Raw genomic sequence first — 13571 nt, forward strand, 5'->3', positions numbered from 1 at the left:
CATCTCCAGCCCAGGGGCTCTCAGCACACAGCCCGATCCCAGATAAGACGTGGGCGAGTTGGGAAAGTAGTCCATCTAACTAAGTTCTCATGAGCGCACTGACTGGCTATGCACACGTTATCTCTTGTTCTTCCCAGAATCTCTCAGAAGTTTGTTGTGTGTGTGTGTGTGTGTGTGTGTCCGTGCGTGTGTGAGTGTGTGCGTGCGTGTGTGTCTGGAGGAGCGTCTCTAAGTGGGTTAATGTAATTTTCTGACCGGTGACTGAGCACTTCCTGTCCATGCACACATCACGCTCCTCATTTCGCAGCCCACTGAGCCAATCAGAGGCCAGTGTCCCCAACAGGACGTCTCCCAGCTCAGCTCCGCCTCCAGGGTGCAGCTCCGCCTCCTGCCTCCTGCCCTGGACCTGTAGTACTAGTATATGTTCTCCAGACAGGACCGCTCTGGGTCCCTGTTCTGATCCAGGTGGTCCTGTATAGTGTCCAGATCCCTGTTCTGTTCTAATGCACTTCCCGTCGTTGACAAGCAGCCCCTCCCGTGCTGGTCATCCTCTCATGTATTCATATGCTGGGGCTGCTGGTCATCCTCTCATGTATTCATATGCTGGGCTGCTGGTCATCCTCTCATGTATTCATATGCTGGGGCTGCTGGTCATCCTCTCATGTATTCATATGCTGGGGCTGCTGGTCATTCTCTCATGTATTCATATGCTGGGGCTGCTGCACCACCTGAAGATCCCGGCGCACGCGTTCAGACCGCTGCAGGCTGGTTACCTCACACGGCTCCTCACCCCGAGACCTGTCAGCCCGCACAGCAGCTGCCAGCGCGTCTGCTCTGTAGCCACACGCAGGTTTCTTAGAGAATGTCTAAGGAGGCATTAGATCACTGTCTGAGCCGTGGTCCCAGTCCGCTCTGGGCTCCAGTACCAGTCCACTCTGGGCTCCAGTACCAGTCCACTCTGGGCTCCAGTACCAGTCTACTCTGGCTCCAGTACCAGTCCACTCTAGGCTCCAGTACCAGTCTACTATGGGCTCCAGTACCAGTCTACTCTGGGCTCCAGTACCAGTCCACTCTGGGCTCCAGTACCAGTCTACTATGTGCTCCAGTACCAGTCTACTATGGGCTCCAGTACCAGTCTACTATGGGCTCCAGTACCAGTCCACTCTGGGCTCCAGTACCAGTCTACTATGTGCTCCAGTACCAGTCCACTCTGGGCTCCAGTACCAGTCCACTCTAGGCTCCAGTACCAGTCCACTCTGGGCTCCAGTACCAGTCTACTATGGGCTCCAGTACCAGTCCACTCTAGGCTCCAGTACCAGTCTACTATGTGCTTCAGTAATCAGTACCAGTCTACTATGGGCTCCAGTACTAGTCCACTATGTGCTCCAGTACCAGTCCTCTATGTGCTCCAGTACACAGGCAGCTCTGTGCGCTCTGTTAACCACTAACCCACTCCCTCTTTACCGTCACCCTTCATAGCTGCTCTACAGTAGGTCTCCGACATGACTGGACTCAGATGTTCCTCAAAGAGCCATGCTGTACCTCTCAAAGAGCGAGAGAGGAGAGAGAGAGAGAGAGAGAGAGAGTCCTAGTGACCAGACATCTATGTAGTGTAGTCTCCGTAGAATCCATGAGAAACGGGAAGCAGGAGAACTAGGTCAGGGTTTAGGGAGGGGGGCTCGGCTACAGACAGAGAGAAAGAGAGAAAGAGAGAGACATACCTGTAGAGAGAGAGAGAGGAACAGAGTGTTGTCATAAACACGCTTGTTATACCACATTGATAGCATTGTGGGTGTGTCTGTCTGAGAGAGTGTGTGTGTGTGTGTGTGTGTGTGTGTGTGTGTGTCTGTGTGTGTGCGTGCGTGCTGTGTGTGTGTGTATGTGTGAGTGTGCGTGCGTGTGTGTGCGTGTATGTGTGTGTGTAAGTGAGTGTGTGTGTTTTACCCTACTCTGTACTCAGAGCTGTGACCACGGTACTGTAACTCAGGCCTGGCCGTGGCAACGATGTATTTAGCCTTGATGTCGTGTTCCTTCATAACAGCCATTTTACTTTGAAATGCCTTTGAAATATTCATGGCACCACGCTGACTATGGTTATGGCGGCTTCGGGCACAATCTGAGCCCTAGCTACAACACAGCTCTCACTCCACACACACCTACCCCCCCCCCCCACAACACACACACAACACAACATCCACACACACACACACACACATCCACATCCACACACACACACACACACACACACACACACACACACCCACCCACCCACCCACACACACACACACACACACACACACACACACACACACACACATACACATAACACATCCACACACACACACCCACCCACCCACCCACACATACACACACACAAAGCTTGAGGCCATGCAGCAGCAAATTGGCCCTGAAGGTACTGTAGCTGGAGGGCAGTGTTGCTCTCTTCTCTGTCGTGTGTGTGTGTGTGTGTGTGTGTGTGTGTGTGTGTTTGTCTGTGTGTGTGTGTGTGGGGGGGGGCTGGGTGGATGTGTGTGTGTGTGTATGTATGTGTGTGTGTGTTTGTGCCTCTGTGTGTGTGCCTCTGTGTGTGTGTGCATGTGTCTGTGTGTAACAAGGCTGCAGTATCACAGTCCATGTGGACACACACTCACTGGGAATGAAACTCAACATGAATATTCCTCTTCCACTAAATCATACAAAGTAATTTAATCATGATGATGATTTCAGTATGGGTTCCTACAATAGGTTCCCTTACAGCTGCTACTGGGCTCTGTGCTCTATCCCCGAGCCCTCTATCCTTACACCTCTCTCTCTCTCCCTCTCTATGCCTCTCTCTGCCTCTCTCTACCCAAGCCCTCCATATTTCTCTCTCACTCTCTCTCTCTATCTTTCTCTCTGAAGCTGCTTCCATTTGTTAAATGTCTCCTAGGAACTCACCCCTCCATCTAATCTCTCTCTCTCTCTCTTTCTCTCTCTCTCTCTCTCTCTCTCTCTCCCTCTCTCTCTCTCTCTTTCTCTCTCTCCCTCCCTCTCCCTCTCTCTCTCTCTCTCCCTCTCTCTCTCTCTCTCTCTCTCTCTCTCTTAATATATCTATATGAATTAGTGGCCAGCAGCAGAGCAGCACACTTTTCCTGGTCTGATTGTCAACAGGGAGGTTTTAATGAGGCAGACCCCTGGAAGCTACAGAGACCTAGATGACCCTTGCTCCCCTCTCTCTCTCTCTCTCTCTCTACTATGGAAGCTTTCCCTCCTCCCCTCTCTCTTCCTATCAAACCGGTGTACAGGGGCGATGGCACAGCAAACTCACGCAGTGATTACTACACCTACCGCACCTAGTAAACACAGCTAGTTACCATGCAACGGTATCACGTCTTGTCACAGTTAGTCGTCATGGCTAAAGGATCCTGAAGGACCCAAGCCACCCAGGCAACGGACTGTTCTCTCTGCTTCGGTCAGGGGAAAGGAGAGAATCAGGAAGAGCTACTTTCCCCAAGCCATCCGACACCTGAACAACTCTGTCTAATGTATACAGGGCCACTATATCTAGTGGATCAGAATATCTAGTGTATATAACAGCACCACTATTTATTATAGCTAAAGCATGTCTATAGCACACCCAGCCCCCCTCCCCCAGTGGTATTTATTTAAATCCACACATATATATATAGCATGTACATAACCCATCCATAGCAGTATTTTGTTATCCTCATACTGTATAGATTGGTACTTCTGATTTGTAGATTGTGTATAGTTTATCTGTACTGATCACATCTTGGAGCCAGCAGCAACATTTCCCTGTGACTGTACACTGTATATGACATGTGACCAATTAAAGAATGAAAGAATCCTGCATCTAAACACCCCCTACGGCCACATGTCTGCAGTTGCTGTGTGGTAGGGGCTGTTTGCAGATCTGTCTCCCGTTAGGATCACCAGAGGCCAATGAACTCATCTGATCAGCCAGACCTTGCTGGGAAGAGGGGGCAGGCGGGATGATTTTGCTGCAGGACCCATTTCACACTGCAGTTGGCAGCTGCTTCTCTTGCAGTCTGTCAGGACCCAAACATACAGGGGCGAATTCACTGAAGCAAATTGCGCCCGCTAATTGCACCATTACATTGCGCGTCAGTTGCGCCAGCTATGTGCTCCGTTTTAAAAACCTATTCACTAAAGACATTGCGCTAATAATATCCCAGCGCAAACACGCCCATTCGGTGTTTGCGGCTGAGTGCAATTTGCTGCTGATATAGGAAATTACTATAAATACTGCGCATACAGCGCATACAACTCGTATGCATATCATTGGACGATGGCAGACAGAAAAAGAAATTTACGATTTTCAGACAGCGAACTTGAAGGCCTCACGGACGAGGTTCAAAAACATGTCTCATAGCTTTCCGCAAAAAATATCACGACTGCAGCAAAAAATCATATTTGGGGTTTAATTTCCCAATCAGTCAGTGCCATTTGTGTGTGTAAACGCGGAAGACTGCAAACGGAGGTGGAATGATTTGAAAAGACGAACAAAGGAAAAATTTTCATTTTCTGTTATGCAAGTTGCAGCACGATGATCTGGCATACTTTTGGGGGAGTGTATAACATTGCCCCACCGGTACGATCTAGGCATCTAAACGGCTTTTCAGGATTCCAAATGTGCACTCAATCACACCGCGCGTCCTGATGTGAGCCCAGTTGTACGCCGCCTCTCCAACGTTGGAAGGATTATGCACGGGAGTCATCATCCATGGCTGAAGATGATACCTGCCGTCACCTATGATACAAAAGCAAAATATTTTCAAGACCATTCAAATAAAAAAAATATTGTGTAGGCTATGTTTTTATTTATTTATACCTATATCGGCCCCCAGCCGTTCAATGAACAGCTATAGGGAATGCGCAGTTTCGCGTATAGACTATTATAATAGACTACTATGTAGGCTATTATAAGTATTATTCATTGGGGGAGCTTGGACTCGCTGGGGACGGGTGGAGAGACGCATAGTCAACTGAGCCTCCCCAGACGCGACTTCATCCTCCAGTTGGCTGAAGAGCTGCGCGCTCTGGTGTCCAAACAGCTACCACGGTGGTTCTAGTGTTAAATCAAAAAGTGACCTTCTTCTAAATATTCTCTCACGAACAACATGCCTGGCATTGCGATGCCGAATTCGCCTTGCAACAATCACTGCTGCCATGATCAGCGGAAAGGCTGGCCGCGACACACCCCTTGCGCTTAAATACCACCACGTCTCTGAAAACGGAATTAATTTCACTTTAACTGCGTGAGGCAATTTGCGCCGATCTTTGTGAATTGGGCGGGTTTTGCAATGATGTTCATTTGCATAGAAAGGGGAACATTCTCCTCCCATATTACCTAATTTAAATATCAGCTAATAACACCGGCGCAGAGAAACGCAATGACGAACGCAACGCAGTTAACACCGTATTTCACCCTTTGCGAGGGCTTTGTGAATAGCAAACATAATTTTTGACTTATTTGCACAGGCTTTTGCGTCAGGAAAAGCTGCGCAATCCTTTAGTGAATTCGCCCCACAGTGTGTACACACACACACACACACACACACAGTCCAAACTTTCAGTGCAAGGTCCCAGGGTCAAACTCACTGGCCTAGAATCCCAGCATGCTTTACTCCGACTGAGGCCCCAAACAGGAATAAATACTGGAGAAGGCTCAAGATACACACATACTGTACACACAAGGGCATATTTTTGATTTGAGCTGTCTTTTTTTGCACTATATAAAATAAAAAAAACATACATGAGCCAAATTCATCCAGATATTACAGCCATCCTCTCATGCGTTAGCAAGAAACAGCAAACCAATCCTATTAGCGATATTGAGCTAGGGAGGCGGAACTAGTAGGGAAGGAGATCTGTTAAAGGTACCCCGAGGAGTTTATTTTTGGTTACGGTGTCTTTTTCGGTGTATTTTTGGTTAAACAGTCTCATTTTAATGTGGGTGAATCTACATTACCCACACTTGTTTATGTGTCCATTTTCGACAAATGTCGTTTCTTGTATGTAGTTTAGTTTTAGATTATTATTTTGTGGTCGGGTCGTCCAGAACTTCCCTGGAATGACAAAACGATTTACTGCAGTAGCCTACGGCGCCGACAACTGCAGGGTACAGGGGGGGGGGGGAGTGGGGTTTTAACTGCAGGGTACAGGGGGGTGGGGGTGGAGTGGGATTTTAACTGCAGGGTACAGGGGGGGGGAGTGGGGTTTTAACTGCAGGGTACAGGGGGGGGGGGAGTGGGGTTTTAACTGCAGGGTACGGGGGGGTGGGGGTGGAGTGGGATTTTAACTGCAGGGTACAGGGGGGGGGAGTGGGGTTTTAACTGCAGGGTACGGGGGGGTGGGGGTGGAGTGGGATTTTAACTGCAGGGTACGGGGGGGGGGAGTGGGGTTTTAACTGCAGGGTACAGGGGGGGGGGAGTGGGGTTTTAACTGCAGGGTACAGGGGGGTGGGGGTGGAGTGGGATTTTAACTGCAGGGTACGGGGGGGGGGAGTGGGGTTTTAACTGCAGGGTACGGGGGGGGGGAGTGGGGTTTTAACTGCAGGGTACAGGGGTAGGGGGGGGTGGGGTTTTAACTGCAGGGTACAGGGGGGGGGGGAGTGGGGTTTTAACTGCAGGGTACGGGGGGGGGAGTGGGGTTTTAACTGCAGGGTACAGGGGGGGGGGAGGGGGGAGTGGGGTTTTAACTGCAGGGTACAGGGGGGGGGAGTGGGGTTTTAACTGCAGGGTACGGGGGGGGGAGTGGGGTTTTAATTGCAGGGTACAGGGGGTGGAGTGGGGTTTTAACTGCAGGGTACAGGGGGGTGGAGTGGGGTTTTAACTGCAGGGTACAGGGGGTGGAGTGGGGTTTTAACTGCAGGGTACGGGGGGGGGGTGGAGTGAGGCTTTAACTGCAGGGTAAGGGGGTGGAGTGTGGAGAAAAGCATGTTAAAGTGCCTCCTGCGGGCAGGCGCTGAGGTAAACACTTTTCTTCACTCCTAGCTGCTGCTGAGAGCACATTATAACACTCTGCATAATCAACCTGTCCACACACACATACACACACACACACACACACACAAGCACGCACACACACACAAGCACACACACGCGCGCATGCACGCACGAACGCATGCACACACAAACACACACACACACACACACACACATATACACACACACACTCCTACCAGTGACTTTGAGCTCGGTGGTTCTGCGGACCACCCTGCTGCCGTACTGGAGCTCACAGGTGTAGTTCCCCCCGTCCGTCTCCTGCACGTCCGGGATCCAGATGTGGGTGGTGTTCACCTGGATGGAGCTACGCCAGTCCTCCCTCTCACACTCCTACACACACACGGTCACACACACGGGCACGCGCACACACACACACACACACACACACACACACACACACACAAAGTGTGTTTTTATATCTTTCCAACGACAACTTTCTATCCTCATGGAGTTGATAGTTTGAATTCAGACAATGTTTGATACACAGTTAACCTGTAAGATTTGCTTATCTCCAGGCATGTGTAATGAGAGAGGGTGTGTTTGTGTGTGTGTGTGTGTGTGTGTGTGTGTATGTGTGTGTGTGTGTGTGTGTGTGTGTGTGTGTGTGTGTGTGTGTGTGTTTACCTTGTACCAGGTCATGATAGGCAGTTTGTATGGAGCCAGGTAGTCGTCCAGGTCAGGGCAGGTGATCATCTTGCCCTTGGTGACCTCAGCCATGGTCACATGTTTGATCCTGCTGCTGAAACACCGACCCTCGTCACTCTGCTCCACCGACAGCGACATGGACACCTTCATACAGTAAGTAGAGTTCCTGGAGGACACACACACACACACACACACACACACACACACACACACACACACACACACACACACACACAGAAACATCAGACTTTCTGCTCCCCCAAGTTTACCTCAGCAGCAGCTCTAGTCATCACACACACACACACACACACACACACACACACACACACACACACACACACACACACACACACACACACACACACACACACACACACACAAAGCTTCATCGATCAGCTCTGCAGGACTCCACTCCTGGCCTGCCCTGCTTCTCAACACAGAGCACTTATCCCATCAACACACACACATGCTCACACACACACACACATACACACACACAAATGCTGTCCATCGTGTCCGATGATGACGGTTGCTTCAGGGCGGGGGTGGGGAGTCAGCGACATTGCCGCTGGTAACACTCGCACGTGTGCGCGCGCACACACGCACGCACACACACACACACTGTTATCTAGTCCCACCCGTCCATTCCTGTCTTTTTATCTGGTTAATGACCTGGAACATTAAAATCAACACTAAAACCAACACTAGACCCCTACATACAGACAACCATACATGTAGGTTTTCATTTCTACAATCAACAAAGCAGTTTACAGAAACGCCCAGAGATCCATTCTGGGTAACACTTAAAGGGGTAGGCTCTTTTTCGACAACCTGGACCTTATTTACGGCATATTATAAGACGTTTGACTCACCAAGATAACTTTGGTGTAATTCGGAGGCCTGTAGAAGAAATGTAAAATCCAGCGCGAGCCAAGTATATCCATGTAATGGCGGCGGACGGGGCACCGAGAATGCAGCTTCTAAAAAATGTATTTTCTGCCGCCAAATTGTTTTCATCAATCTATTTTTATGAATCGCTAGTTGTGCTTCCCTAGAGCGAGGGCTTGTTGTGGTTTTCACATCCATGGTCTGTTGCCTCTGTAATATGATCTTTAGAAGTGTCTTTCCCCACTTTCACACGGACACACACGGGGTACACACAGAGAAAATAGCCAGTCTGCGTGCTGCGCTGTGCTCTGCGCATGCATGCTAGAGCAAGTGAGGAAAGACATTTCTAAAGATCATATTACATCATATCATGCTCTGTGATGAAATGGGCAGCGAGCATGTTCAACTTTTACTCCATACAGAAGTGCGGTGGCTATCAAGAGGCAAGGTACTCAAGAGGCTTTTCGAATTGCAAAGAGAGGTACAAACATTCTTAAGGGACAAAAACTTTGCAGATGTTTTCGACGACCATGTGTGGCTCAGTCAACTTGCATACTTGTCAGATATGTTATCTCTTTTAAACGACCTGAATTTGGGGCTACAGGGGCTCTCCGTCAATGCTTTTGATGTGCAAGATAAAATGTGAAAAAGATGGAGTTGTTTGAAATCAAAGTCAAGGCAGGTGATGTTTCATCTTTCCCCGCATTGGAGACCTTTCTGTCAGACAACAACAATAAGGGAGTGAGGGACAACATTGTGGCGCACATTGTCTCACTCAGACAACAGTTCCGTGAATATTTTCCAGTGATAGCTGAAGATAATAACTGGATGAGAAACCCGTTCAGCATTGACACCTCTGAAATTCCCAAGGACTTTACTGTTGGTGAGCAGGAGGGTTTAATAGAATTGTCTTGCGATGAAACATAAGTCTGCTTTCAGAAGACAGTCACTGTTAAACTTTTGGATATAGCAACACAGTGAATACCCCGCTCTTTCAGACAAGGCAGTACCCTTTCTCTTTCCTTTTGCGACGACATATCTCTGTGAGAAAGGCTTCTCTTCACCTGCATAAAAACTAAGTACAGAAGCAGGATGGACACAGAGCCAAACCTCAGACTGTAGCTGACCTCAATTGACCCAGACATCAAAGGACTGTGTTCGCAAGGACAGGCATATCCGTCTCATAAGGCTTCGGTAAGTTCAAGTTGTCAAACTTTGCTCTTTGTGATTGAATTACGTGTATTTGGATGGATGAATGGATTGCTGTGTGTTTGAAGTGCAGTTGTTAATGCTATCTCTTGCTCTCTGTGTGTGTGTGTGTGTGTGTGTGTGTGTGTGTGTGTGTGTGTGTGTGTGTGTGTGTGTGTGTGTGTGTGTGGGTGTGTGTGTGTGTGTGTGTGCTTTCAGAAGACAGTCATTGTTGGACCCTTTTTGTTGGACCCAACACAGTGAATACCCTGCTCTTTCAGCACTTTCTCCTTCCTTATACAGTGTCACCAATATACTGGCTACCTATTCAAATTGTTTGTATTTAGCCTGGACTTCAAAGATGCCCATGGTTGCTCTAAAGGGGAGACACGGTAGGTGAAAACATCGTTTTTCAACGCCCTGGTCAAATTTGAGATTTTGTGCTAGTTTGCATCCATAACATGTCTTCTTTCATACTAGTGGAAATAAAACATCAAAAATACGCATTAAGATGTTTATTTTACTTCATTTAGTCCGTTTGCGTCTGTAGATTCTTCCGAAAATCACCAAAAGTTAGCTTTCTTTCGAAACGAGCCGAACCGCGGGCGTTATTTGGACCGGCTCATGTGAGGTATCATTAGAAAGCTCTCTCTCTCGAGCGCAATGTTATCGCAACCAAACCTGATAGTTTCATTTGTATCAGCAACCAATCGTGGAAATACAAAGGCAGGTTTGATGCTAAGCGTGAAATCTCATCTTCAGCGCGTCATGTGACACATTTCCTGATATCTAATCCAAACAATGCTGTCTGTAAAGCGTTCTAAACGTAATAAGCAACAACGACAACAGTGTTTGCCCGCAAGGTTGAACAGAAAACAAGAGAAACTAAATGGAAAGGTTTACATTTATGAGACAAAAAGTGCCTATTCGTGCAAGTTGTCATTAGCCGGTGCTAGCATGTCCAGTGAGCAGCAGGGAGATGAGGCTAGCGTTAGCATGTCAAGTGAGCAGCAGAGAGATGCGGCGTGTTTGAATGAGCTGATAACTGTGTTGATTTGTCCTAATTGTGCAGGGACTGGTCTTCAAATTAACATAGATCCTCAGAATAGTGGGTTCTGTAGTACTTTGCTCTTAGAGTGCAGTCTTTGTGAGAAATGGCTATCGCAAAAGTGTCTACACATCGACTCGGCTTCATGATACAACTAGGATTGATGTTCCATTTGATGTCAATGTGAGGATGGTCCTCTTAGCGCACGAGTTAGGGTTGGGGTATGCAGCTCTCCAAAAGATTAGTAAAGTGTTAGGGATCCCAGGGCTTCATCTGAAAACGTATCAGAAACATGACAAGAGGGTGACAGGTAGGCTAAACGTGTTCCCTCTTCTCTCTCTCTCTCTCTCTCTCTCTCTCTCTCTCTCTCTCTCTCTCTCTCTCTCTCTATCTCTAGCCAATATCAGAAGCCTATACATATGCACAGTAGTCTCCCTCTCTCTACCTGTGGCATTTCTACATGCATCCATAAACTGACCAAATAAACTGTTTTAATTTCAGTTGCTGAAATAGAGAGAGGTCTGGAGTCCTTGCACAGAAGCAGAGAGCAGATTAGGCAGGCATATGCAGATGTGGACCCAGAGGTAGGTAAGCTGACTGCCAATAAATGCAAAATGTTACAAAAGTATTACAGTTATTGAGAATTATTACAATAATTCTCGATAACGAGCGTTCAGTGGACAACATGAAGGCGGCAATATGGGGTAGTCTGCTTCACTGATGACAACCCCATGTGCACCAGGAACATATTGTGGTTTAAGGACAGTTTTGTGGACAGCAGCTTAGTGGGTTCTACAAACCAGCTGCCTAAAAATCCAAGGGAGCAGGCCAGGTTCCGATGTGGGAGATCGACCGTAGATCAAGTCACTTTGATGACTCAAGACATCAAGTACAGCTTTTCGGCCAAAAAGAAGGCTGGAGCCATCTTTATAGACCTGACGTCTGCCTACGACACCGTACGGCACCGCGGCTTCACCTGCAAGCTGCTCAACCTGCTGCCGGACAGGCACATGGTCAGCATGATCGTGGAGCTTGTCCGAAACCGCAGCTTTACCCTCACCACCAGTAGTGGACAGTGAAGCAGGTTGCGATGCCTTAAAGGAAAATGCTCGTTTTTGACAACCTGGACCTTATTTACGACATATTATAAGAAGTTTGACTCACCGAGATCACTTTTGTGTTGTTCGGAGACCTGTAGAAGAAATTTAAAATCCAGCGCGAGCCAGTATATCCATGTAATGGCGTCCGACGGGGCAACGGGAATGCAGTTTCTCAAAATCCATTTTCGGCCGCTAAACGGTTGTTTTCATCAATCAGATTGCATGAATCGACAGTTGAGATTCCTCTACGCGAGCCATTGTTGTTTTGGTTTTCAAATACGTGGTCTTTAGCCTCTGTAATATGATCTTTACACGCCTCTCCCCCACTTGCTCCAGCACGAATGCGCACAGGCCAGCGCGCAGACTGGCTATTCTCCCTCACATTCTCTGCGCTACGATCGGATTGTTGATATTCTCGGCACCAACAACGATCGTAGCGCAGAGAATGTGAGGGAGAATAGCCAGTCTGCGCGCTGGCCTGTGCGCATGCGTGCTGGAGCAAGTGGGGGAGAGGCGTGTAAAGATCATATTACAGAGGCTAAAGTCCACGTATTTGAAAACCAAAACAACAATGGCTCGCGTAGAGGAATCTCAACTGTCGATTCATGCAATCTGATTGATGAAAACAACCGTTTAGCGGCCGAAAATGGATTTTGAGAAACTGCATTCCCGTTGCCCCGTCGGACGCCATTACATGGATATACTGGCTCGCGCTGGATTTTAAATTTCTTCTACAGGCCTCCGAACAACACAAAAGTGATCTCGGTGAGTCAAACTTCTTATAATATGTCGTAAATAAGGTCCAGGTTGTCAAAAACGAGCATTTTCCTTTAAGTACGGCGTCCCCCAGGCCTCTGTCCTGGCCACCCTCCTTTATAACATCTACACCTACTATACGATGAACACAGTCTCCAGGAAGTATGCCTACGAGACTGGCAGGCCGTGGAGGAAACCCTGAGCCAGGACATGCAGACACTAGTGGCATACCTCCAGAAATGGAGATTGAAGCTCAGCGAGGCAAAGACGGTGTCGGCAGCCTTCCACCCACCTTAACAACAAGGAAACCAAACGTGAGCTACAAATACACATCCATGGAACACTCCTGCCATGCTGCGCTGGACCAACCTATCTCGGTGTGACATTGGACAGGTTGCTCACGTTCCACCAACAACCTTGAGTTTCTGCGCAAGAGGTTAACAGCTCGTGTGGCGTTGATGAGGTGACTGGTCCGATCAGGCTGGGGCGCCGGAGCAAAAACAATGTGTACGGGAGCCCTAGCCGTGGTCTACTCCACCAGTGAATACTGCGCACCGGAGTGGTGTCGCAGCACTCACACCCGCCTCATCGATCCGCCTATCAATGAAGCCTTGCACATTATGACAGGATGCCTGCGTCCTCCCATCCTTCCGGGCATCCAGCCCGCTGGCCTCCGCCGCACAGGAACCACAGCATGTCTTGCCTGCCAGGCCGTGGAGCCTAACCTCCTGCTCCATAACAGGCTTGCCGCAACAACAGAGCCTCCCCAGCGTCTGGGGCACGGGATCTCCTGCAGCAATGCAGAGATCTTAACATCAGTGAGGCAGGATGGACGGACTACACCTGGCGTGCGGAGTGGGAGGCGAACACCTCCAGACTCTGTGATTTCATCCCAGCCGCCGGTCCTTCCCGTACTGG

General features: G+C 48.8%; 1 protein-coding gene across 1 annotated transcript in view; it reads right to left on the reverse strand.

The window, feature by feature from the left end:
• il1rapl2 (interleukin 1 receptor accessory protein-like 2) overlaps positions 1-13571 on the reverse strand; it is a gene marked incomplete at both ends in the record, with an annotated part of 278776 nt that overhangs the window by 98032 nt on the left and 167173 nt on the right. The window contains 2 exons of the mRNA XM_084448392.1: positions 7205-7358; positions 7653-7839. Of these exons, the coding sequence (XP_084304518.1) occupies positions 7205-7358; positions 7653-7839 (341 nt within the window). The remainder of the gene's footprint in view (positions 1-7204; positions 7359-7652; positions 7840-13571) is intronic.

The sequence above is a fragment of the Borostomias antarcticus genome (assembly GCF_949987555.1).
Source record: "Borostomias antarcticus genome assembly, chromosome: 14".
NCBI lineage: Eukaryota > Metazoa > Chordata > Actinopteri > Stomiiformes > Stomiidae > Borostomias > Borostomias antarcticus.